The sequence below is a fragment of the Lentinus tigrinus genome (genome assembly GCF_003813185.1).
Source record: "Lentinus tigrinus ALCF2SS1-7 unplaced genomic scaffold L226scaffold_2, whole genome shotgun sequence".
Lineage (NCBI taxonomy): Eukaryota > Fungi > Basidiomycota > Agaricomycetes > Polyporales > Polyporaceae > Lentinus > Lentinus tigrinus.
In genome coordinates, this window is record NW_027137911.1 from 1181753 (window position 1) to 1205862 (window position 24110).

Genomic DNA, 24110 nt, shown 5'->3' on the forward strand with positions numbered 1-24110 from the left:
TTCGCGAATCGCAACATTGACACAGGGTGAGGCCAGGCACCAATACATTCTGAGATAACTGATCTTACATCCGGTAAACATAGATAGAGAGACACTAAGATTAGCCTCTTATGAGGGTATACTCTAGATCTGAGCGATGCTTCAGTCCAAAAGCCTCATTCAAGTCTATAAACACTCGAACTCGAACTCCCACCAGCAGGCCATGCCTGCTGAGTGTTTGCACCCCACGCAGCACCCATGTTGTGAGCTGTCTCCTGGAAATTAGCTTGGCCGTATGCGTAGCTCGGCCGTGGCGAAGCAACAGCCTTGTCCGGGGCACCATACCCACTGCGACTGGACTGCGAGACTGGGGGTCTTCAGATGGAAGGTACTAGTCAGCTATGGACGGTTTGATGGGTATCGGGGAACACTCACTGTTCCGATTGTGTAGGTCTCCGCATTCGCGCAGGCACGTTGAATGAATAGTGCGCTGATACAGCATGGCTGGGAAGCAGGGAAGAGTCAGTGAGGATTTCCCGATGGTCACCCTGTCGCATTGAAGCTCACCTGTAAAACGCAGAAGGATTGACCGCCTGGGGCTCCGCATCTGCCGCAAAGGCTGGCATGGCAGGTGCTACCGGCTTGGCGTATGCCATCTGCGGATTGAACGACAACCGCGGGGTGTTGTTCGACTTCCCTCCGGGTTCGAATAAGCTAGCGCGTATGCTAGAGCCGTACTGAGGAACAGCAGGCATTGTCTGATGGTGGACAGTATGCGGCCGCGGAGAAGGCGCAGTATGATTCTGCGGCAAGGACTGCGAGTGCGCAGGATGAGGTCCGAGTCGCGCAGAGCCCGATCGGGGAACAGGAGTGGCAGGCGATCTGGGCTGAGGGATTGTAGGTGCAGCAGCGGGAGGTACAGGTGGAGGCAGTGGCTCGAATGCAGGAGGCTCTGGTGCAGACGGCGGAGGGGGAGAGGTGCCTTCGTATGTCAACAGAGTCTCATATGGAGGGCCATCAAGCGAGGGCCCGATCGCGCTGAACTCTGGCGGAGGAGTGAGTTCGCGTTCGGTGTTGTTAAAGACGGTCAATTGCCGGCGCAGCGGCACCTGACGTGGGCCAGTTGAGCTGCTCGCCTCGGATGCCAGCGGCGAAGGGGGTGGGCTATTCCCTCCGAGACCCGCCTCCGCGTACCAGGCGGGCCTCTCCTTCCTTGGCCGCGACTTCTTTGCTACTCTGAGTGGCTGAATACCCGAAGGAGGTGCAGGCGGTTCCTGAGGTGGCGACTGTACCGCCTGAGGAGGCGATTGCATGACTTGGGGAGGGGACGAGGACGAGGACGGGGATGACGCGATGGACGATCCTGACCCAGATGAGCCTCCAACAGCCTCTGCAGAGACAGGTAGCTGCCGCTGCTTAGCCTTTTCCTGTGGGAACCCATAGCCAGTTACTCTCCATTGACCCGGAACGGGGGTGAATGCTGGAGGGGAGCTGGAGGAGGCTTCATTGGAACTCCTAGACGTAGAGGCTGCCCTAGCGTGGTGCGTGTGCGCTTGTGCCTGAGAAGACGTGCCATTCGGGCTGAGCGAGAGGTGGTCCATCCCAGCTCGCGCCTCATAGACGGCGTCATCCCAGATCTCAAAGCCATCCTCGTCGATGCGGGGTCGCGGAGGCTCAGCAGCACTATGCTCCAAAACGTGCGATGTCTTCTGATCAAACTCATGTTGCGAGATCTCGTAGGAGGGTGGGGGTGGAGAGGGAGGCGCGTCGTACGCGGCGGGATCGCTCATGTCGGATGTCCGTGTTTACCGTTGGGGAGCACAGGAACTAGAGGACACGGAGGCAATAGCTGACGGCGATTCAAGGAGGCCGAGGGGAATGGCGGATGAACAGCAAGGGAATGATAATACCTGAGGAAATGGGCAGGGGCAGGGCAGGGGGGTCGCGAGGGCGCGTTCATTATGTCCATCTGCCAGAGACATAGCCTCGAGCGTCATGCTAGCAAGTCTATGGCATCCCACACCGCCCGGCATGACACAGCTATCGCATAAACACACGTGATGGAAGTGTGCCAGGAGACGTGGTGTCCGTCTGTCGACTTCAGATGGGGCTTGGCACTCGTATGTGAGCATGGTAGTAGCAGGCAGGAGAACCGGGATGCGTGCGTTCAAAACACCATTGACGCTCATATGATCTAGACTTCCGAGGCACCCATATAAACTTCTAGTTGGACTGCGTAATCCTGGAATAACAGCACAGGTACATCTGCGTTGATATGACACGCAGCTTGCTTATAAGATGTACAGATGTTGCTACTGCAAGGCTACCTTGTGAATAGTACGATGAACAAGTCGCCAGAGCAAGGATCTGTGGCTGAAATCGCGGTCTAAGGGATCGGCCCGGTGAATAGGACGGTACCTGGCCTAAAGCTCAATCTCTTCCAAGTTTGTACCCTGAAAGACGAGCATGAGGTGAACATACATCCCGGACAAGCGGACCAAGCTTCAAGACACCCACCAACTTCGGCAGCCGAACATACACGTCCGTGCCTGATGGAACGTCAATATCATTAAACCAAAAGGGTCGCATCTGCATTATGCGCCAGAGCTACTCACCATAGCCGTCCAGGCTCACAAGTTCGAGAGACCCGCCGAAGTATGTAGCATAGATATTGCTCATCGGCAGCCCAATGCCAATGCGGGGATGTGGGTCGACAGAGTCTGCCGGGACATTCTCCTTGCTATTTGCCTGCCAGTCGCGGACCTGCTCTGACATCGTCGCTCTCATTCCTCGACTGCTTGAGCTGACAGTTCGCAGCGCGTTCAGCCGAGAATTCGCCAGGCGTGTAGCGTTCCGTACGTGGGAGAAGGAAAACAAGTCTGAGGGCGACTTGATCTCCGACGAGACAAGCCCTCCTCCTGGAAGACATTCATTGGTGAACTCTGCAATGTAGCGGAGAAGACAGACATACCTTGATCAGATATTCGAATGCATACGTTGTTGTCACTGGCAACGACCGTTGCTGTGATAGGTGGCAACACGTCCGCTGTTGGATGCTTCACACGCGTTGCCCTCATGGACTGACATATCGCGAATGTCAGAAAGGAAGAGTGTCATGGACGATGGCGACGTACGTTCTTCAGCAATTCGAATATGATGTATCTGCGCGAATGCGTCAACCCGCGTCAGGCTGTCGATGCAGATCACGGTGTGGAGAAACGCACTCCAGATGTTCTTGAATGTATGCGAACTTGGTATCCACATGCCCATCAATCGCGACCTCTGACCATGGTGCATGGTTGAGCGGACCGCTCAGCGTGTCCTCGTCTACATTAGTCGGTCGTCTCCGGAGATAGCTTGCACACCGCTCAATGCAGTCCTTGACCTGCAATCGCGTAGATATGATGCCTACGTCCTCTTGTGATGGATGGTCCCTACTCTTGACAGACTTCGTGAGCGCGATGTGATGCTCTGCGAGCACGCGTCGCGAAATTCGTGAGACGAGCATTCTCCGCATGAACGCGTCTAGCCTGTCAGAAAGCAGGTATGGTGACGAAAGAGACAGGCCCAACGAGAGGTTTGGGATCACGGATTTGCTGGGGGGAGATGATGTCATCGGATTCAAAGGTGTTCAATGGTTCAAATTGCACTCACTGCTCGGCCAAGAGGTTGGCCACAAACTCACAAAACGCGTCGTTCTCTTCCATGGTCGTAATTTGGGGATAGCGACGGAACCTGACACGTAGGTTACGCGGTTCGTCACATCACGGCTGCGGAGCGGAGAGCATACTTGTCGAAGGCAGTCCAATAGAGCTATAGCAAGACCGATATATTCATTCCCGACTCATGCATCCATCGGTATAGCATGCAACGTACCTCGTAAACCTTGGCGACCCCTTCCTGGGTTACCACGACATAAGGCAGGGCCTGCATGTCTCGCAGCCTATGTGCGATGCGGATAGGCAATTCTGTCCGGACGTAGTTCGCGCTCTGAATGAATGAACAGTGATGCATTAAATCCACTAAAGCATCAGACAGACAACAGACATGGCAGGCACCTTGATGAGACGCTCCTCGTTCATTGACCTCCCGAAGAATACCTGTAACTCATCGTCCAGGATGCTATTCGTCCCATGCACTTCACAAACGTACCAGTTGCCTGAGCGTCAGGCGAGTCGCAGCTTTTGAGGCATATGCCTCCAGTTGCCGATTCTGATAGAAGTGAACGGCGGTCGATATGAAGCGTGCCGGTAAGGGGACCAAGGGCTCTGCCGAACGTTGCCACAATGTGGATGACAATGCGTGTTTCGCCAACGTTTTGAGGTTTGATGTTCTACCGGCGAGCAGCATGGGCGTTGAAGCAAGAACATGCCATGACATGGCCCGAGACTGAACTAGTGAAAGACTGACAAGACGAGGAGACTCAGAGTGAGGTGGTGGTGGGAGTCATTAATGATTCCACGCCCCTCATGGCAGCTCGCGAAGCTCACCAGACGTAGCTGTGACAGTGACAGCGCGTTATCCTCAGACGCCGACGCGTCGGTGGCTCGCTACATCAGTTATTAAGGGTCAGGAAATTAGTACTATACTTTCCAGGCTCCGGTGACGACCTGCAGTTGCCAGCTCTTGACAGTGATGTTTAAACTACGCTGGTACATAGATGAGATGGTTGTTTTGGTAGCATTCATCTATCGGGCTGCAAGCAAGTCCACCTCAGGCCTAGCTTACACGAACAGATCAATACTGTCTCAAAACATCTGTATCGATAGTGACCATTGGCCAGGGTAGTCCGGAAGGTTCTGTCTCTCAGCGGAGATGATAAACTCATCGATAAGATTGACCGTTGCCGAGACGATGGTTGACTGCTTAAACTTCAAGTGCGTGCGGCCGCCGTACGTGGAGAAACGTGTCATGTCACCATTTTACTGTACATACATCAATGTTCATATCTTCATCTCAACACACAGCTCAGTAGCTGTCGGCGGTCACAACTTCCTCAACCTGGGTCTGCGCGTGGCGCTTGGCACGCTCACGGTCAACGAAGTCGAGCTATGGGAGAAGGTCAATGGCATGCGTACAAGTGCGTAGAGACAATACTCACGCCCTTGGTCTCAACCATACGGTCGATGAAAGCACCAGCGAAGCCAGCCATGATCTCCTTGGCCTTCTCGTGGCTCTCGGGCTTGCCCTCCCTCTCGCAGTGATTCTCGTAAGCCTTCGCGGCCTGGCCGTGCAAGCGGTCAGTGCACGCTCGACGCCTGAGGGTTAACTGCGCCGTACCTCGTAAGAAGCAGCCGCAGCAATCAGCTCGTGAGAGAGCTCGGCCTTGTGGGGAGCGTTGACGACCTGCAGTGGCGAGAGGATGTCAGCTAATCGATAGACAGACGCTGGGGGGTTACACGAACCTGGTCGTAAGCCTGAGCCTGGTCAGAGTCGCTGCTGAAGAAACCCATGGTATCGCAAGTGGTTGTAGAGGCGGTAGTGGTATGTGAGAGAGGTGAGTGCGGGACTGAGGATCGATGGGGGGAGGGTCGAGCAGCTTAAGTAGAGCCAGGGGAGGACGTGATGTCACGTTCTAAAAATAAACACATGAGGGCTTTACGACGGGGACCTTTTGTCAGGATGGTATCTAGAGGGGAGAACCCCGTTAGATCATCACATGGAATGGCTGCATGAGGAAACTCTCACAGGACTCAGTGGATACCGATCCAAGGTACGCATGACCGAACGGGTCCGCAGGAATAAGTAGGTCTCCATTCCTGTCATGAGCGGTGTGTTGTGCACCGCCTACCGGGCCTTTCGCAGCCCAGGTTGATTGTACAGCATAGGCGCGATAGCAGAAATAGGAGTTACCACTGCCAGGAGTTACCATCTCGCCAGTCTGCCGTATCCTGCCGGAACGGGTTCCGAGTCTTACCCGCCACAAAACCAAGCTGGGTAGGGTCCGCGCTGCGGTGCACCGACCATCGATCGACCGGGGGCCGGGCACAGTACGCAGACTATGAATTGCGTAGGGCTCCCGCATAACTGCGGCGTTCGGAGTGACGATTCGGGTTGGGAAACCGTTGAGCGGGTGTGAGCGGTACCGGATAGCTGGAGATTGGTGCATCGATACTAGAAGATGCAGAAGCTGCCAACGCGCAGCATGCTGTTGATGTCTCCAGTTGCCAACGCCTCGCATTGCCTCGCTGTCCGGGATTAGCCAGACAACAAGGGAAGCATGAACGCGGTGGGTACCTGAACCGTCGGATTCGTATTAGTACCGAGTCTGAAGGTAGACCACCCCATCAGAACAAGGCATTATCAAAGGGAGCACAATGGCACAACCCTCTGTATGTGTGTTGGAATCTGTCGCGCGTAGGCACGTTGTGTGGTCAGGCAGAGCATGTTACAGGCGGAAAATCAAGGGATGGTAATGACCTTTTGAGAATGTATATTGAACGGGCCCTCCCATGCGCACGATTCCATGCACATATTTGCGAACTTACAGGACCTGATCATGTCAATGAGAGTTGGGAATACAAGTTCGAACAAATCGGACTCGGTCACGGTACCTGGGTGGAAGGTTCATATTGACCCAGCTTGGCTGGATACATCCGGAGATGGAGCACACACGACCACGAAGAGCACAGTAAGCGTTGGCCAGCTGAGGCCATAAGCAAGGTACAGCACATGAAAGTGCTGGAAGTACTGAGTGTACTCGGAACCAGGCGATCTAGGCGTCCGGAGAACCCGAAGGGGTGACGTCACGAGACCATGGGCGCTAGTAATCACGACTGAAGCGCGTGAACGCACAGGCCGACTATTACCCTGCTTTACCCCAAACTTCTGTGATCTCAAGCTGCTGGTACAGTCCCGCCGCTCTCTGCTGTACTATATTCCGCTATACCTTCTCTGAACTACCACTTCTATGCCACAACCCTCCGGTAGCCGCTCTGAGTCACCACAGACAAGCACGCTACCACCTCCATTTGATGCCGACTATGTGGACGAACGGTAAGTACGTGCATCATTGACGGATCAGGCAGATACGGACGAGGCATGTAGGCACATGCAACAATTTGCGGAGGCACTCAAGACCGACGACAATGCTTTGCTGAGCGACTTCAACACGGAAGTGCCGAACAGTCCGGTCGTTGGACCCCAACAGCTTGCGGTGCCACCATATAGTCAACGTGTACGGAAGGTCTCTGCCCTGTCCGACTTCGCGCCGGTGAATTTGAAGGTCAAGAAGTGAGTACTGCATGACTATGTCGTGGCGTTCTGTATATTCATCTACCGCGCAAGGCGGAAACGTCCACCACGACCTGCACATAAGGGTCGCGAGTGGCTCTATCTCATCCTACGATGGCCATTACTGGTATGTCGTCTCCAATCTCATATTCCGCACCCACCCCCCTCAACTGTAATCAGGGTCTTATATTTCTATTCATTGCCATTCAATTTGGCATGTACATCATGATCCGCCAATTAGTGAATGCCAAGGAGTGGGTTTCAGCATGTACGTGCTTAGGTCTCGCCCGTGCCATGCTTGCTGACCAGCTACTCAAGGGCGCGGTCGCCGAGGAATACTACGCAAGAGGCTGCGCAACGCGCGGACATATCAGGTGTGCTTGGGGTCAAGTGTGGTCTTGTGCAGGCTTGCTGAGAGCGTTGACAGGAATGGAAGGACGCTGCACTGGCACTGGACGAATACATGCACTTCGATGAATGGAAGCTTATTGACGAGGACATGTACTATGACTGGAAGCTTGTCCGGAAGGTGCGGAGGTCGTTGAAGACGTTCCGAGAGAAGAATGACGCTCGTGGAGTCCTGGGTGTACTGGAGACCTGCATCAGGACGAACTTCGCTGGCGTTGAATCTGCCAGGTGAGTCTTGCCATTATTGCTGTTGTGGATACCTTGCCGAGCTCACCTCGTACAGATTGTACAGTGAGGTCAGTTTACTTGCAATTGGAAATATCGCGTGGTATGATGCTCACAGACGTTGCAGACATACTACGGGACAAAGGTTCTGATAGAATGTGCGTCCTCATATACATCCGTGCCGCTCTGGTATGAGACCTGACGATATGTAGCATACATCGATGAGGTGGAAAGGGCCGTGGAATACGTCCGGGAGACTCCAGACATATCTAATGAAGAGAAGAAGAGATTCTTCAAGAGCGCCAATGCCAATCTCGGAACGTCTGCATTATGTCTGTCTGGTGGCGCGTCCTTCGGCTATTGTACGTTGACTTCGGCGAGCATGTCGATTGCAGACAACCTTTACATACCCCTTTCCATTGCAGATCATTTCGGTGTCGTCAAGGCATTCCTCGATGAAGGTCTCCTCCCACGTGTAGTATCAGGTACTTCTGCGGGCGGCCTCGTGGCAGCGCTGATATGCACTCGAACCGACGATGAGCTCAAGGAGCTCCTTGTCCCCGAACTGGCTAATCGCATCACCGCCTGCGAGGACCCGTTCAAGGTTTGGTTCAAGAGGTTCTGGACCAGCGGTGCCAGATTTGACAGCGCGACTTGGGCCAGAAAGGTTCGTGTCAGTCTCATCTCACGCACAACGGGGACCTGAACGAACCATTCGGGTGCAGGCGTGCTTCTTCACGAGAGGTTCGATGACTTTCCGGGAAGCGTATATGCGGACCGGACGCATATTGAACGTGTCGGTCATACCCGCGGAACGCCATTCGTACGTACCACTAACACTGCATTGCCTATACCGTGACCATGTTCAGCTCACCTGCAACAGGCCCACCAAGTTGTTGAACTATATAACCGCACCGGATACCGTTATCTGGAGCGCCCTCCTTGCCTCGGCCGCCGTTCCAGGCATCCTGAATCCTGTCGTGTTGATGCAGAAGACCAAGGACGGCAACATTGTGCCATGGAACTGGGGAAGCAAGTTCAAGGACGGTTCACTCAGGTATGCCGGCGACATGGAGTGTTTCTGCGCTTCGCTTACAGGTCGCCCAGGGTTGATATCCCCGTGCAGGCGCTGAATCTCTACTTCAATGGTGCGTTTGGTGCTTGCAACAGTCTACTAGGTTGGCTCTGACGTACGTTATTCATGTAGTTACCCATCCGATTGTCTCGCAGGTTAACCCGCACGTGCACTTGTTTTTCTTCGCGCCTCAGGGCTCCGCCGGGAAACCTGTAGCGCACAGCAAAGGCAAAGGTATGTTGCCGATGGGATGTAGTTGATCATTGACTGACTCTTCTTAGGGTGGAGAGGCAATTTCTTGCTATCGGCGGGGGAGCAATGGTTGAAACTTGAGCTGACGAAGAACTTCAAGGTAGGCAACCCGTGTTCTATTATTCGAACCAGTGAATTGACGATATCCCCAGTTGATCCGCGACCTCGACCTGTTGCCCCAATTGTTGGGTCAAGATTGGTCAAGCGTGTTCCTGCAGCGGTTCGAAGGCTCAGTGACGTGAGTAAATCTGTTCCTTGACGACGACAGTGCAGCTGATGGTCTCTGCGTTCCGTAGGATATGGCCCCGTACACGGCTCATGGTAAGTGGAGTACGTGAGACCGGTTATGGCCGGGAACTCACGAACTTTCCAGGATTGGATCCACATTCTGAGCGACCCTGATCCCGCGGAGCTTGAGAGAATGATGCGGATAGGACAGCTTGTTACCTGGCCTAAGGTACGTGACATTCTCATCTGGCATATATGTCATCTAATCATATACCACTGGAACAGCTCCATATGATCGAGAACCGATACCGTCTTGAGAAGCAGATATTCCTCGGCAGACAAAGCGTTCGCAGGGCGCTGCAGAGTCGCGCTGGTGAACGGATGGCGACCAAGGTCGAATCGCACCCACAGCAACCGGTGCCGCCGCCGAACACAGGCACGAAGCTTCCCGCAATGGCCCCTCCCATCTCCCTTGCGCCTTCGGAGGAGCCGCTGCCCATGGACACAGACGCGGAGACCTTGATGATCAACGGCGACGGCGACGGTAGGGCATCTCCAGCCCCAGAATCAGGCTCCCTACGGAGCATTCCTGAAGCCGGACACAGTCGCCCACAGTCACGCCGCCAGCACAGGCGTTCATCCTACCATCGAGACGGTGTCTTCGATGGTGACTTCGGGGGTGCCACCCCGGACCCACCACCACCACCTTCAGGCAGCGAGACTGACCGTTACTCGGCACGACACACGAGCCCATCCACCCATACTGTCCACGTCAACGCGAACTTGCTCAGGAGGTTCAGCAAGACGTCATTACGGTCAGCGTTCAATTCGTTGCGTCGGCCAGCTCGCCCTTCTCCGGTGGAGAAGGAGCTCGAACCTGAGCAGACGTGGTCGGAAGACAGCTCTTCAGACGACGACGATCTTTCGGTACTTTCTAGACGACGGAATGGCACCCGGTACCCATCGGCCTTTGAGCTGCATAGGGAGCTCGGGAGGGAGTTGTCGGACGATGATGGACAGCCCGAGGTCGACCAGGACAATTGAACTGTGTGGCGTGTCATGTTTTGCTTGCTGTACATCGGATGTAATTGCTATCGTAGCATCTACCATATCCTATCCTGTCATACCTGTTCTTTATGTGTACTCCGAGAAAGTCTGAGGGAGTGAAGAGGGGAATGCCGGCATAGGCGCCCTCACGGCTCCGGGACGAGCCCGAGTCGAGATGCCGCAGGCCAAACGCGGACACAATTGTGGCGGAGCCTCTCATACACCTTCTGTACTGCGTGCAGTCCGCAATACCACACCATCTCACCCCTTATTCTCTCACTTCCGTCTGATATACCCATTCCTGCTTGTCGTATCTATCGTGGAGCAATATGGACCCTGAAGTCACAGGCCTCGGAGAACCACAGGCTCGCCCCGACCACGACGCTGTGGCGGCAGCCATCGAGCGCAGACTCCAGGCGGAGAGAGAGCAGGCTGCAGCTGTGGCATCTACTGCCAGCTTTGACGGCAATCACGAGAAGCGGCAGGAGTTTAGGAGAATGATAGACCCCGGTATCTTGCGCCCAAACCCTCGGCATATCGCCCTAGAGTCCCTCGAAGTACAGCCGCTTTTGTCCTCGTTTGACGTACCGCTGGAATGACCTGTGCGGTGTGTTTCATAGACGCTCTTGAAGCTCGCGGAGAACATCATCGCGCATCCGGACGAGGTGAAGTACCAGAGGTTCAAGCCCACAAATGCGACCATTAAGCGGACGTTGGTCGAGCCGAGGGGAACACTCGAGTACGCAGTGGCCGTACGTCCTACCTTTCGCATGCGTTTAATGATAACTCATGCGAAAATGTGCGTGTAGCTGGGATTCCATCCAGAGGTGCGTGATATCCGTTTGGAGGAGGTAAACTTAACCTACTAACTAATCGTGTGGCGTCTAGGTCGACAACTTCCAGCCCTTCTACGTATGGCATAAACGTCATTGGAACGATCTTCAGATTGGTGCTGCCATGATCAAGGAAGCTCTTGCACGCGAAAACATCAAGGAGGTGCATGCGCAGCGTAAGAGAGAGGAAGAGAAGGCGGCACAGGAAGTCGCAAAGGCTAAGGTATCGTTCGTCGATGACCTTCCAACCTCGCGTCTTGCTAACGCCGTGTCATTCAGGTTAAACAAGCATTCTATGATGACAGGAAAGGAAGGGCGATGATTGACGAACGAGAACGAGCGCTGCGCGCTGCAGAAGCGGCGAGGCGTGCCGCAGGAGGCATGTCCCCTGAACCCGAGCCTGCTGACTACCGTCCCAGACGCATGCCTGGCTCTGGGCACACTCTATCCGGCGATGTGATCGACGCCGACGATGGCTCGGATGAAGGGGATGCTGCCGCCCGCGATCATGATGACGACGACGAATAGAAGGTTGCGGGGCCCGTGTTAGGACGAAAGGTTCGCCTTGAATTGTGCTTGTCGTTCCAAGTGTTTTGTAGCTATATGTGTGCACTAGCCCGCAATGTACGATGCTGTCCATCCCTACCGCAGCAACTTGCTAGCCTCCCCCGGTGTGCTGCAGCACCTTCGCACCTTCTTTTTGTCATATGATCAGGTGCGACCTTCGACTTTACGTCTCGGAGGATGTCGCTGACGTCTGCCAGAGGCCACTACCGCAGCTACATTCTCACAAGCGGGTTCACAGGCGCTATATGAAGCTGCCTTTGCTTCTGCTTCCGTCGTGTGGTTCCCCGAGGCTGATGAGTATAAGAAAGCGCGTACCCACGTCCTCACTTTTCATCGCATTTTTGAACTGGAGACACTCCCACCTCTTGTCTACGTCCACGACATGTCAACTACCGGATCCAATAAGAATAAGTCCGTGGACAGAGCGACCATCGGGCTCGCGGCGCAATTGCGTGCTATGTCCTTGCGGAACAAGCAAATACTATACATGCCCTTCGACGAGGAGTGGAGTCTCCGCCAGGACTTCCGGCGAAGGATTGACCGCGAGATCATCCAGGGGAACAAACCGAAGGTGGCGATCGGGTCTCTGAAGGTAGGTCGTCACTTCGTCTCTCAACTCGGGGCGCAGCACCCATAAGCAATGTGTCCAGATGGTGCTGCGGCTGGCGCGCAATATCCTTGCCAACCCAGAAGAGGACAAGTACCGTCGTTTCAAGATTACGAACTGCCATATCAAGAGCACGATCATGGAGCCAAAAGGAGTCCTGGAATTGATGATGGATGTCAGTGTGATCGTCATAGTCATCTCTGTGTACCACACGCCTGACTTCAACCTCGACTTCTGCAGCTCGGGTTTCGTATAAAGGTATTTCCATATCGTACATTTCTGTTGTACAACTAACCTGTTATAGGCGGAGAACTTTGAAAGCATCTGTGTCTACAGCAGCAAAACATACAACGAGCTACGGGTCGGTTCGTCAATCATAGAAGAGATACTCGAACGAGAGGTCAAGAAGCAGGAAGACGAGGAGCGCCGACAAGAGCGAGTGAAGGCCGAGGCAGAAGCGCACAAGCAGAAGGTCAGGCAGTTCCTGGCAATACAGTGATCATGGTCAACATGCTCATCTGAATTGGGATTCTGTCATAGCTTCAAGCCCAGTTCTTGGATGACCGTCAATCTGTACATGCACGTTGTCAGAGGGAGCGTCACCTACCTCCATTGAAGGGGATCCCTGCTCGGAAGGGTGGCCCAAGGAAGGCCGAGATTGCGACAATTCATGGTGGATCATGATGAAATGGCCTGGAACCAGACTGCAGGCATGTACATGACAGGATATGTATAAATGCGATGTCAGAACCACTCGTCTATGCTCATGATACAGCAAACGTTACAAGATGTCCACAAGAAAAGTGCTATGAGATCTACAAGGCTTCTTGCTCCTTATCGTCGTCATCATCCATAGAGGACTTCGTGCTACGCTCGAATAGGAATGATATCGAGCCACCTGGGACGTTGTCTCGCATGAAGACCTGCTCCTCGGACATGATTCTGTCTGCAGCATCAAGGAGCTTCTCCGACAGGCTCCGTGGTGCACTCGAGGTTTCCTTGGTGTCCTCTTCAGGTGAGTAGATAAGGTGCGTGAGCATGTCGTCTTCGACGCGATCCACTGCTCCCGCCTGTAGGCAGTTAATGTGGGTCCATTCCCCGAGGGCTGCAAGTTGGGCACGCTTCTGCTTGAGGTACTGCACAGTAAACATAGGAATGCCGATGTGAGATTGCTCGTTCATGGCCGCGTGTAGAACTAGACTCACCGCCTTGTCGAGCTTGTCGATATCTTTCTGCTTGACCTGGGAAGCTGCCATGAACCCTTTCATGGGGTCTTCGTCTTCGTCACTCGACGACTCTTCATCCAGTACCTTCTGCAACTCCTCTCGACTTAACTTCTTCGGCGGAAGGTCCGTGCTTGATGTCTCGCATGGACACTCAAGCAGATCATGTGTGTTGCATGCCGTGCGTGGATGTATGGAGAAGATATCGAGGAGCTTACGTTTACAACAGGTTAGTCAGCCAGATGACTTGGCGTGTCAAAACAACCTACGTCTTTGCGCGTGAATGAATCCGACTTCGAGTCGGAGGAGCCCTGAAGACGGTTTCGCACTCAGTACCTCATCTCGCTGTGTGAAGATAGCGCACGCACAGTACCCATCAATGCTGCGGGACACGTCAGCCAAAGCCGACTGAAAGTCACTCGAGGGTACAACAACTCACAATCGCTCAAGCCGAGCTTGGTAACTTGACGCTGGTATATCTTCTCTGTAGCAATACGTGACTCAGTCGACGAGTACCATAGCTGACCGTTGAACATACCGTCTATCGTTCCGGTCGTGAGGAAGCGGTAAATATACACAGGACGCTTCTGTCCATCTCTATCATGGCGGTACACTTTAGAAACAAGGCACGGCATATACAACAGGATACTCACCGATGAATACGCGCCATTGACTGCAAGTCATGACTGTTGTGTAGATGTGAGCATGGAAAAATCTGACTTCATACAGCTTCAGCTTTACCTTGGATTCCAGTCCGAGTCTATCAGGCATAGGCGAGAAGCACCAATGAGGTTCAACCCAACCCCGCCAGCTTTCGAGCTCAGCAGGAAGACAACTAAGTCACATTCAATAAGTTCATGACACACTTAGAGATGGCGTTGGAACGCACAGCGCTTGGCCTGTGAAGACCTATTGAAGTCGTTGACGTATTCTTGGCGTTTCGCTGCAGGGGTGCTCCTGCGCACGACGTAAGCACCGCTCCAACAATGCTGTCCCTAGCACGTACCCATCCAGACGGTGATACGTGTATGACTTCTTCTTACAGTATGCTTCTATGATGTTCAACGTCGACGTGTAATGCGACACGATGATACACTTCTCCTCGGTATGCTAAAGAATAACTCGTTAAATGCTTCAACAATGAATGGAAGGGGCCAAGTGTACCTTCTGCAAAGCTCGGAGGAGACGGGCCAAGGCAGATAGCTTCCCTGTTCGAACGTTGGCATTGTACTGAATGACTACAACTAAGCGGACCCACCGCTGAGAGAAACGTCTTCGACCTGGGCTCGCTCCGGGAGCAGTGTGAGTGCTTCCTCGATGGCATTGCGCTTCACAGCATCACCGCCCTGCTGCACTTTCAGCTTCGCCTGGTCAGCGGTTGCCTTCAGGAGAATAGGGCTATTGCTGATCTTCGTGAGCATGTTGATCAAAGCGAGCGACTCCGCCGTCGAGTTCCGGACAAGGTTGTCGAGCTTGTCATGTGAGAGGAGCTTCTCAAAGATTGCGAGCTGCAGCTTCGTCGGGGTGATAAAGACGACGTATTCATCTGCAGCATTTCTTGATCAGACATCACGATGCAGTGCGCCATGATGCACCACGACGACTCACGCTTGGGAGGAAGGTACTTCTTCAGCACCGTCGCTTCCCTGCGCAGGACAAAGCTCTTCGCGATAGTTGTAAGCTGAGGGTGAGGGTAGCAGGATCAGGCAAAGGGTGCAGAGAAGGCTCGTCGAACGCTGTACCTGCGCTGAGCGAGCTTCTCCAAGCTCGGCCTCCTTAGCACTGCAGCCGGGAGCACGACTCTTCAGTATAGGTGTCTCATACACTCGCTTGAAAGTGCTGTAGTCGTCAAGGAGCCCAGGATTGCAAAAATCGGCCTACTTCGGTGTGAGTGATGACGCGGAAGGAACAGTAAGATATATCTCACCATTGCATGGAACTCGCTAAGCTCGTTCTGAATAGGTGTCCCAGACAGGATGATACGTCGAGGGGTCCTCAACGCCTCGAACATAGTCGAAGTCTTGTTATTAGCCGACTTGAGTCGGTGTCCTTCATTCATTGTGAGACGAATGTGAATATCAAGCAGGATTTCCGACGCCGACCTTCGTCACATATGATCAGGCCAATTGGTGGCCTGATACCAGTGTCTAAGTATGATTTGTAATAGACATTCGCAGAGGACTTACTGGCAGTATGCTAGGTCCGCTCTGAGATGCGCCAATCAGCTTTCTGGACGCCCTATGCATGTCTGGCGCAAGAAACATACATTACAGTGCGTAGTCGCTCGTAACCGATTATTAGCACTTGATGGATCTTACTATGGGTAGGTTAGCGAGGTCCATAAACGATTGCAGCTCAAAACTTACGAGTTCAGGAACTGCTTGATGGTACTCTTGTCCTTGTCCCCGGTGAACACACCGACACGATCCTTTCCTAGCCTGGTGGCCGGTGAGATACACTGGAAGTGCATGGTATAGCTCGACGAAGAACGTACCACTTGTGAAACTCGTTCTTCCAATTCTGTCACATATAATTCAGTAGTCGTACGGACGTTCCGGAGTCAAGAAGCCTACATTGATGAGGGACACCGGGCAGACTATGAGCACCTTGCCCACGACAGGTCCAGCACCGGCATATGGATTCTGTTCTGAACAAGGCGTCAGATGTCCGTCTCTTGTGAGATTATATGCGCTTGCTCACTGAGTAGAGTCCATATGAGGGTGATGGTCTAGGAGCAGTGCACTTTGAGGCCATATCACTTCAATATTCAATTAGCTACTCACCTGCAAGGTCTTGCCCATTCCCCTACACGATGTCAGTACCTCTCATGCAATTGAAGTCACGCGAACTCACATCTCGTCTGCAAGAATACATCCTTGCCCTTCATGCTTGCGCAAGCCCATGACGCACTCGTACAGGAATCGGACACCTGCGATGTCACGTCAGCTCGTGTACGCTGAAGATGCTTGGATTGGCGCGCTTCACCTTCCTTCTGATGCGGGCGAAGGTGCCGAGCGAGGACTGGGTCGATCACAACAGGTACGACAGGGAGGTTCCTACGCAACGTCAGAGACACGAATCCGCTGTACAGACAGAGAGACCCACTTCTTGTTGTTCTTGGTCTGATGCTCTTTCGTGGGCGCCTTCATCACGACTGCCCCTGGAGCGTCAGGATCGTGCCTAGACAACATGAAGTTTAAAATCGTCCCGCTCAGTTTGCAAGCCTATAATCAAAGCATACAGTGGTCCTTTGGGCTTCGGCTTGACGGTCGTCCCATAGAACGATGCCGGCGGAATGAACTTCTTCGCTGATGCGGGCGAGTTGACGGCCATGACGGAGGGGCTAGAGCTCCCAGTGCCTTCCTGAGATGTTCGCCTTTCACGAGCAGCGTTCACGAGGAAGGATGGCCTTGCTTGGGAAGCCGGAGGACCGCTGTACTCTGGATCAAGAGGAGGCTCCGTGGAGGTCCCGACGACGGCCGGAAGCTCAGAGCGAGATATGACGCTGTCTAACTCGACTTCACGTTGTCCGACGAAGGTCCGGTAGCTGCTGTAGAGCGGTAACCCATCCCACTTTTTCGTTCCCATTCTGCGCAATGCTACCATCAGGGACTGGAGCGAATGAAACAGGGAGTACGACGTACACCAGTCCCGCGTCGGAGAGCAGCGTTAGCTTGTCTCCTTCATGTATCACAAAACCATCGCCGTCCCAAGTCTTGTGCTTCTTCTGCTGGGGCTTGCGCCTGCAGTACATGCGCGTTCACCGACATGTAATGACCTCCAAAGACGCAAGACTCACCAATTAGCAGTCCAGTATGAATCGCGTATGAGCGACTTCTGCGTAGACTTCTCCGACCCAACCAAGTTCACTGCTTCCAGCTCTATGCCACGCTTCTCCTTCTCTTCGGCCTGGGGCGCGATGTATGCGGAAGACCTGCCGCCGTTCAGTGTCTTTGGTCGCAGGGGAACGAATTGCTTGGCCGCGCTGGGCCTTGAGTTTGCAGCAGCAGATGTCTCTGCTATCCCGCCTCTCCCGAAGCACCTTCCAGAAAGGAAGTCTGTGCGCAATAGTTGATGGTCGATTTCGATCTCGCGGTTGCCCAGACTGAACTCGACTCCCTCAGCGAGTTTGTGAGCTCCCTCGATACCGTGAGGCTTGCCGGAAGTGAGTCTGGTATATGCGCCGTTGTAAGAGATAGATCAAAGAGAGCTATGAACGAACTCACTGTCGGTTGTCCGAATCATACAGCGTGCACTTGTTCCCGCTCACGACCAGTACTGCATCTCCGTCCCAGGTCTTATGCTTCTTGTATTGCGGATTTCGCCTAAGAAGCATATCGTATTACATTACTCTTGTGTAATGTTACGACTTAAATGTGCGCACCATTGCACCATCCAATATTGGTCACCCTCCATTGTCGAAACTCCAGACGACCCGTCGTCCTCAACAGCCTGCCTTTTCCGACCGGCATTGTTCAGGTCGTGGTGGTCTGACTTGCGTTTATTGGAGCCAGAGGAAACTAGATCTTGGAAAGCAGGCATGTTTAAGAATTGGAGGTCGTCGCGAAGTGGCGAGGTGGCCGCTGAGGAAGGAAGAGTCTGAGTCGCGTCTGCCCTCGATCAGAACGCGTCGCGACGCGCTCCCAAATCCACGTGTGCGTGTATCCCAATTCCCACGCCACTTTCCTCTGATTGCCCAGGCCCCAGATGCATACGATGGAACATACAATAGAATAATAGCCATAAGTACACCAAGTCATCAACAGCTACTCTCATCGCTCATTCAAACGGATATTTTGACCGGTCCAGCTTCGAAACCCGTCTCTGAGTAGGGGTGATGGGCGACGCGGACGGCAAAGACGGGAGTGGAGGAGCAGGGAACTCGTCAAGCATGCTCAACTTCAGCGGCCCTTCGCGGTTCGGAACAACTGTACACATCGCGTCAGTATCTACCGCGGAGTCGACGCAATTATAGAACTCACCATTGGGGTTGTCGAAGGCTCTAGCCCGCTCCGAAATCAGCGTGCTACCCCGGGGACCACGCGGGGCAGCACGAGGAGGCATTGTCTTTGACCTGTTGAGTTCTGCTGACCTCAAGCCAGACAAGGGCGACGCCAAGGTGAGTGACGAAGCGTCCGTCGGGGTCCGGGAGCCTCTCTCCCACTCATCAGGCGGCGAAGGCAGCTGAGGAGAACGGCCGTTGAGAGGGGACCGTCCCTCCTCCGCGAGCGGACTCATCATGCTTGCCTGCCTGCGTACGACTGGCGACACCGATGACGCTGGTGCAGAGTCAGGTGTCGCAGGCAATGCTCCAAACGTCGACATTGGTCGAGGTCCTGCAGATACGATGCGACGGTTTACGGCGGGATGAGAGGGGAGGCCCGAGAGGCGGTTGACGGATCGCTGCGGAGAAGGTACTGGTGGCAAGTCCCCGTTAGGCGGTTGGACATTCGCGATGGGGCGGGCACCCAAAGGCCGGGGAGGTGTCGAAGTTGCAACGGACATGGGTCGTGCGTTAATAGTGCCGGAACGTGACCGCGAACGAACAAGGCCGGGTACGGGTGCCGGCGGCGCTGCAGGAGCGGTCACCATCTCGAAGAGGAGGGGCGACTCCGGGTCAGCATCCGAGCCTGTAGGACTTGGCTCAACTGCGACGATGGTGGGGACAGCGATATGTTCATCTGGGTGGTCTTCCTCGTCCTCGCGAAGGTCCATAGGGGTCGGGCGACGAGGTGGTTGAGGAAGCGCAGCCGTAGGTGCGGGTGCAGGCGGAGCCGGTCGCGAGGTGACGCGTGCACGGGGAGGAGAGGGTGCACGTGCAGGAGATGGGGCGCGGACTGGTGCGAAAGTCGGTACCGGTGGCGGCGGGCGCATAGGCGCAGGTGAGGGAGGAGGTGGCATACTTCTTCGCACGGGGGAAGGCATGGGCGAAGCCGTAGAAATAGACGTGCGATTAGGTGCCGCCGGCCTTGCCTCAGCAAGGGTCTGAGCGACTAGTTCCATATGGCTGTACTTCGGCTTCCTACGCTGGCGTACGGGGGCACTAGGGGGTATCATCACGAAATTACGCCCTTCAGCGAGGACATGCCCGACCAGTTCTGCATGGGTGAACTTGGGCTTCTTGGCTGCATTAGTCCTCGTGATTAGTGATGCCGTCGACCGAGTCGCAAGTCCCCAGGAGCCCGGGTAGATCTCAATGCACGGATAGACCGCGGGATCTGTGTGAGGTAACGTTGAGCGCGCGGGACAGAGCGCGAAGATGGACCACTTACAGATAACCAAGTGAGGGTACTGCGAGACCGTGGCGATCTTGCCGGCCAACTCCACCTTGATGCTCGTGTCCTCCTCTGCTACCGCGGGATAGATGACAAGGTGGGGATATACAGGCGGGTCTGTGCAACTCGTCAGCCTGAGTGCCTTGCGACAACAATTAAGACAAAACATACAAGGACAAACGTTGGGATACGACGAAGAAAGCTCTACAGTGATACCCCGTCCTATGCGAGCGGAAGAAAGAGGGCGTCCTGATATGGCAGACACAGGCCTCAAGGCGTGCGCATTCTTGGGCAAGGGCGGGACAGGAGGCAAACCGCGCTTCCAGGAAGGCTTCCGAACGTGTCCGCTAGCAACCTTGCTCACGAAGACGACGGGCTTGTCGGCCGCTGAAAGCCTCGCCGGCGCAATGGAAGCAGCAGGGGCAGGGTAAATGGTGTCCAAAGAGTATGGGTATACCGCAGGGTCTGATAGACCAGTCTCAAGAAGAAGAAAAGGCATAGATGTGCATGGTACTTACAGATGTTGAAAACCGGGTAGCAGGACTGAAGCCCCACAACGATGCCGCCGTCTGCGCGGTTGCCCTGAGCAGACACTTCCGGGTAGATTTCATAGACGCTCCAAGGATACGCAGCAGGGTCTGCGCATGCAAGGTGAGTGTCGGGAAACGAAATGAATACATTGGCCACATACAGATCTCCATAACGGGATAGGCTTTCGGCAGAGTGACCACGACTTCACGAATGGCACGCGAGAATGACGAAGCGTTCAAAGAGGGATCTGGGTGAGGGTCAGCGGAGTCTGCATTTCACGAGCTAGGTACACTCACAGATGTCAAAGATCGGATACTGCCATTCGACGCCTACAGATACCACCGAGGGCTGCTCCAAGGACACTTCCGCGACGACCGAGGGGTAGATCTTATCCAAGCTAAAGGGATACACCGACGGGTCTAAGCGGCGTGGTAAGTGCGTCGTCAAGTAGCTACAAACTTTCAAACGCACAAATGTCGAAGGTTGGGTAGGATGTTGACAGATGAATCTGTACCGAAGACGTCCCTTCGGAAACCGCATTGACCAGAGAAAATTTGTTCGAGGAACGAGAGTGAACCGCAGGGTCTGCAAGGATCGATCAGCGACATGTCGCGCCAATTATGGACGATACTCACAGATGTTGAAGTCAGGATAACCAGGTGACAGTTGTACAGGGACAGCAGGAACCGAGGTGTAGCGTACAGAGGTGGTGGAAGCTGCAACATTACGGGACTCCTTGGACACAGCAGGATAGATGGTCAAGTGCGGATAGACAGCAGGATCTGTATACACTTATTAGCATTCCCGAAATCATTGAGAGGCATTTATTACTCACAGGGCTCTACATTAGGGTACGACGATGAGATCCGGGTTGGGAGTTCCTTGGACTGGGATTGCGCGATGGTCAGAGCAGCGGGGTAGATGTTGAGAGCAGGGTAGACGGCAGGGTCTGCAGACATTGATATCAGTCAATGCTCACAACGCACGAGGGCAGAACTCACAAAGATCGAAGATTGGGTATGCCGCACCACGGCTCACGGCAGGAGCGCCGAGCTTGCGATCATCCACAGTCAGAAGAGTCGGGTAGATGTCGAATGAAGGATAGACGGCAGGGTAAATATCCAAGACGGGATAACCAAGTGTCACACTAGGAGCTTCACGAGCTTGAGAGGGCTGACTGCGCTCTGCCGGAGGGGGGAAGACGAAGTCGCTCATGCGCTGTGCCTGATGGGCTTGCTCGGTGTATGGCCAGACGTGCTGCCAAGTAGATGCGCGAGCGGCATCGTAGTAGGGGAACACCATGCTGTGCGACTGAGCTGCGTTGTAATACGGGTATACCATGCTTTGCGACTGCGCCGGGTTGTAGTACGGGTACCCCATGTTGTGCGACTGAGCCGGGTTGTAGTACGGGTACACCATGTTGTGGGAGTCAGCTGGGGTGTAGTACGGGTAAACCATGTTGTACGGGCCAATTTCAGCGGTCCTGCGACGGAACCTTGGAGAGCTTGGCGCACTGTCTGCTGCGCGATAGCCAAGGTCAGGCGAAGGAGCACGAGAGCGCATCACGGGCGACGGCGGGAACGAGGAGGGAGCTCCCCACGATGTTGCAGTGGTCGGCGTGACGGGACGACTGGCCAGGAACCTGCCTGCGATATCGATGGACGGTGCAGTGGAGAACGCGGCGGGGGAGGGAGGATACTCGGAGGGCGCACCCCAGCTCGTCGCGGTGGTCGGTGTAGGGGGAACGTCCTCAAACATGCGCCATGCGATGTCGGGCGAGGGCAACCGCGAGATATACGAGAGGGGCGAGAATGGCTCATAGTCATCGTCCGGTCCAAAAGACGTACAGACGGAGGCCGTGAGGCACACGGAACCCTCACCACGTCTATCCATGTGTACGGAAGGTACGCGATCCCACGAGTACACGGACTCCATGTCGTAGTCCGGTGGCCCGACGGAAGACACCGACCAGGTGTAATCATCCAGGTTGAGCTCGAACTCGGATGCGCTGGCGGTGGGAAGGTCTTCGATCGTGTTGGGCATGTTCACAGGGTCAAGGCTGGTCTGTCCAGTCGCTGCCATCGGACTCCGTGCTGCCGCGGTTGCACTCATGCGCCACGAGCGGACCCGGCTGTCAACGGCATTCTTCGCCGTTGCTGGCTCATCTTCCTGCACAATCGGGGACAGGCCCTGTAAAGCAAGACCCTGTCTCGCGGTTTGGCTCGGGGGCGATTCATCGCGAGGGACAAGCTTGGACCCGGATCGGACAGATACAGTGTCGAAACGATCCAACAACGACAGTTTCTTGAAGTTGCGGCCATTCGCCCTCGCCGCTGGCGCCAGAGAGATCGCGTCCGTCTGGTCGTCAATAGGTTCATTGATGGAACCCTGACTGTCCGCACGCCAATGCGAAAGTGACTGCGGGCGTGATGGAGCGACGGACTGCGGGACGTCTGCGTACTCGCGACGTGAGGATGCCAACCAAGAATCGAACCAGCGCGCCTTCGTCACGTCGATGTCGAACTCAATTTGACCACTGATAGGCAGCTGAGCGAGAGGCAGGGTCGGCGAGCGGGCGTCGAAAAGATGGCTCCAGAGCAGGGGCCAGGTATCGTCGGACACGCGTGGGGACAGAGCAACACCGCCATGCGTTGTCTGCAAGTAGACACACAAGCCGTGGATGCTGGGGAACTGGAACTCACGCGCTATGGCGCCAAGCTGACTGTTCAGCTATATCCGCGGGTCAGTAAGGGCCGCATTGCTCGAAGGAGAATACAACTCACAGTCGGATATAGGGGCATGAGAATTCCGCTGGACAACCGACGGGAGGGTCCGGACGATAAGGTATGGCCGAGATGTCCATGCTCCCTCGTGAATGAGACAGGCGGGATCACGACGACCAGCCACTTGAGACCTCGCTGCACGACTCGCTCTCTAGCTTCGCGAATACTGGAGTTGACATACGTGACGGAGGGACGTTTCCTATGACTGTGAAGGGTCGCGTATGGCGAAGCATATGGGGAGTCGAGCAAAGTAGGGTGCAATTGAGGAGGCAAGGGCTCCGTCTCCAGTCCAGTGGTATTGTGCGCAGGCAGTGTCTGGTGCGGCATCTCGTAGTCTGTGTCCGGCGGGGTGAGGGGGTGTACAGGGCGAGGGAGGTCGAATAAATAGGGCTTCTGAGGCAGATGGTGGCCCGCCTGAGGCGGCATCGGCGCTGTGAGGTGGGACATTAGGGCGACAGAGGGCGCAGGAATACGAGTGGACTAAGAGAAGGGAGGAGGTCGGAAACCGCTGTCTCGCAGCACGGTACGAAGAATACAAACGGCTGAGGAGCCGGTACAGCTGGGAGAGCTGGAGAAGAGGGGGACGGGGTCTGGAAGGAGAAAGCGAAAGAAATGCCAGACTAGGCTGTGTGCAGTGTATAAGACGAGGAGGAACAGACTGTGATTGGATCACAGCATCAGACAGCCAATTGGACGTTGGGAATCTCCAGGGCGACCGTGGCACTCCCGGCGTCGGCGTCGACAGAGAAAGAGAGCCTGCTTTCTCGTGAGCAGCCGGGGATCCTGGGGCGAGCAGGACGAGGAGGAGGACGAGTGCGACGAACAGAGCGGGTCAGACCTTGAC

General features: G+C 54.8%; 9 protein-coding genes across 9 annotated transcripts; 3 read left to right on the forward strand and 6 right to left on the reverse strand.

The window, feature by feature from the left end:
• Positions 1 to 18: 18 nt before the first annotated feature.
• On the reverse strand, positions 19 to 2091 carry L226DRAFT_608391 (uncharacterized protein). The gene is made up of 3 exons (XM_067685920.1): positions 547 to 2091; positions 415 to 483; positions 19 to 354 (listed from the first exon to the last, which is right to left on the reverse strand). The coding sequence occupies exons 1-3, from the start codon at positions 1767 to 1769 to the stop codon at positions 156 to 158; spliced, it is 1491 nt and encodes a 496-aa protein (XP_067541664.1). The 5' UTR covers positions 1770 to 2091; the 3' UTR covers positions 19 to 155.
• Positions 2092 to 2161: 70 nt separating this feature from the next.
• L226DRAFT_529542 (alpha-ketoacid dehydrogenase kinase) lies at positions 2162 to 4434 on the reverse strand. Its single transcript, XM_067679632.1, has 11 exons — positions 4132 to 4434; positions 4038 to 4079; positions 3856 to 3969; positions 3770 to 3792; positions 3634 to 3714; positions 3204 to 3575; positions 3114 to 3141; positions 2951 to 3059; positions 2595 to 2897; positions 2497 to 2528; positions 2162 to 2432 (listed from the first exon to the last, which is right to left on the reverse strand). Exons 1-11 carry the CDS (start codon positions 4357 to 4359, stop codon positions 2403 to 2405), a joined length of 1362 nt encoding a protein of 453 aa, XP_067541665.1. The 5' UTR covers positions 4360 to 4434; the 3' UTR covers positions 2162 to 2402.
• A 513-nt stretch (positions 4435 to 4947) lies between these two features.
• Positions 4948 to 5432, reverse strand: L226DRAFT_565900 (uncharacterized protein; the record flags this gene model as incomplete). The annotated part of the gene is made up of 4 exons (XM_067683838.1): positions 4948 to 5028; positions 5081 to 5203; positions 5260 to 5325; positions 5385 to 5432. 4 exons carry the CDS (start codon positions 5430 to 5432, stop codon positions 4948 to 4950), a joined length of 318 nt encoding a protein of 105 aa, XP_067541666.1.
• On the reverse strand, positions 5313 to 6207 carry L226DRAFT_129378 (uncharacterized protein). The gene is made up of 4 exons (XM_067672250.1): positions 5833 to 6207; positions 5668 to 5775; positions 5385 to 5608; positions 5313 to 5325 (listed from the first exon to the last, which is right to left on the reverse strand). Exons 1-3 carry the CDS (start codon positions 6158 to 6160, stop codon positions 5520 to 5522), a joined length of 525 nt encoding a protein of 174 aa, XP_067541667.1. The 5' UTR covers positions 6161 to 6207; the 3' UTR covers positions 5313 to 5325; positions 5385 to 5519.
• Positions 6208 to 6797: 590 nt separating this feature from the next.
• L226DRAFT_529544 (patatin-domain-containing protein) lies at positions 6798 to 10534 on the forward strand. Its single transcript, XM_067679633.1, has 19 exons — positions 6798 to 6975; positions 7027 to 7212; positions 7267 to 7339; positions 7393 to 7480; positions 7531 to 7586; positions 7640 to 7848; positions 7904 to 7916; positions 7973 to 8003; positions 8058 to 8207; positions 8271 to 8512; positions 8571 to 8668; positions 8729 to 8902; positions 8953 to 8993; positions 9053 to 9154; positions 9202 to 9272; positions 9325 to 9410; positions 9469 to 9493; positions 9546 to 9629; positions 9686 to 10534. Exons 1-19 carry the CDS (start codon positions 6890 to 6892, stop codon positions 10442 to 10444), a joined length of 2574 nt encoding a protein of 857 aa, XP_067541668.1. The 5' UTR covers positions 6798 to 6889; the 3' UTR covers positions 10445 to 10534.
• Positions 10535 to 10657: 123 nt separating this feature from the next.
• Positions 10658 to 11953, forward strand: L226DRAFT_529545 (uncharacterized protein). Its single transcript, XM_067679634.1, has 5 exons — positions 10658 to 11004; positions 11068 to 11199; positions 11257 to 11274; positions 11336 to 11503; positions 11560 to 11953. The coding sequence occupies exons 1-5, from the start codon at positions 10777 to 10779 to the stop codon at positions 11806 to 11808; spliced, it is 795 nt and encodes a 264-aa protein (XP_067541669.1). The 5' UTR covers positions 10658 to 10776; the 3' UTR covers positions 11809 to 11953.
• Positions 11954 to 11994: 41 nt separating this feature from the next.
• On the forward strand, positions 11995 to 13204 carry L226DRAFT_129438 (uncharacterized protein). The gene is made up of 6 exons (XM_067672251.1): position 11995; positions 12045 to 12439; positions 12498 to 12629; positions 12695 to 12712; positions 12759 to 12926; positions 12995 to 13204. Exons 2-6 carry the CDS (start codon positions 12230 to 12232, stop codon positions 13136 to 13138), a joined length of 672 nt encoding a protein of 223 aa, XP_067541670.1. The 5' UTR covers position 11995; positions 12045 to 12229; the 3' UTR covers positions 13139 to 13204.
• On the reverse strand, positions 13159 to 18251 carry L226DRAFT_549783 (uncharacterized protein). The gene is made up of 31 exons (XM_067682706.1): positions 18062 to 18251; positions 17904 to 18002; positions 17477 to 17848; positions 17322 to 17420; positions 16919 to 17266; positions 16783 to 16857; positions 16663 to 16733; positions 16531 to 16606; positions 16461 to 16482; positions 16378 to 16405; positions 16251 to 16324; positions 16172 to 16197; positions 16044 to 16115; positions 15944 to 15994; positions 15864 to 15884; positions 15780 to 15811; positions 15605 to 15726; positions 15420 to 15554; positions 15286 to 15358; positions 14936 to 15223; positions 14842 to 14885; positions 14684 to 14787; positions 14567 to 14634; positions 14419 to 14512; positions 14331 to 14363; positions 14216 to 14274; positions 14117 to 14161; positions 14046 to 14059; positions 13947 to 13988; positions 13660 to 13890; positions 13159 to 13590 (listed from the first exon to the last, which is right to left on the reverse strand). The coding sequence occupies exons 1-31, from the start codon at positions 18217 to 18219 to the stop codon at positions 13270 to 13272; spliced, it is 3297 nt and encodes a 1098-aa protein (XP_067541671.1). The 5' UTR covers positions 18220 to 18251; the 3' UTR covers positions 13159 to 13269.
• Positions 18252 to 18334: 83 nt separating this feature from the next.
• On the reverse strand, positions 18335 to 24100 carry L226DRAFT_477367 (uncharacterized protein). Its single transcript, XM_067676746.1, has 12 exons — positions 23267 to 24100; positions 21485 to 23213; positions 21319 to 21432; positions 21119 to 21265; positions 20955 to 21068; positions 20780 to 20902; positions 20644 to 20730; positions 20471 to 20590; positions 20124 to 20417; positions 19950 to 20069; positions 18660 to 19895; positions 18335 to 18605 (listed from the first exon to the last, which is right to left on the reverse strand). Exons 1-12 carry the CDS (start codon positions 23711 to 23713, stop codon positions 18457 to 18459), a joined length of 4680 nt encoding a protein of 1559 aa, XP_067541672.1. The 5' UTR covers positions 23714 to 24100; the 3' UTR covers positions 18335 to 18456.
• Positions 24101 to 24110: the final 10 nt, after the last annotated feature.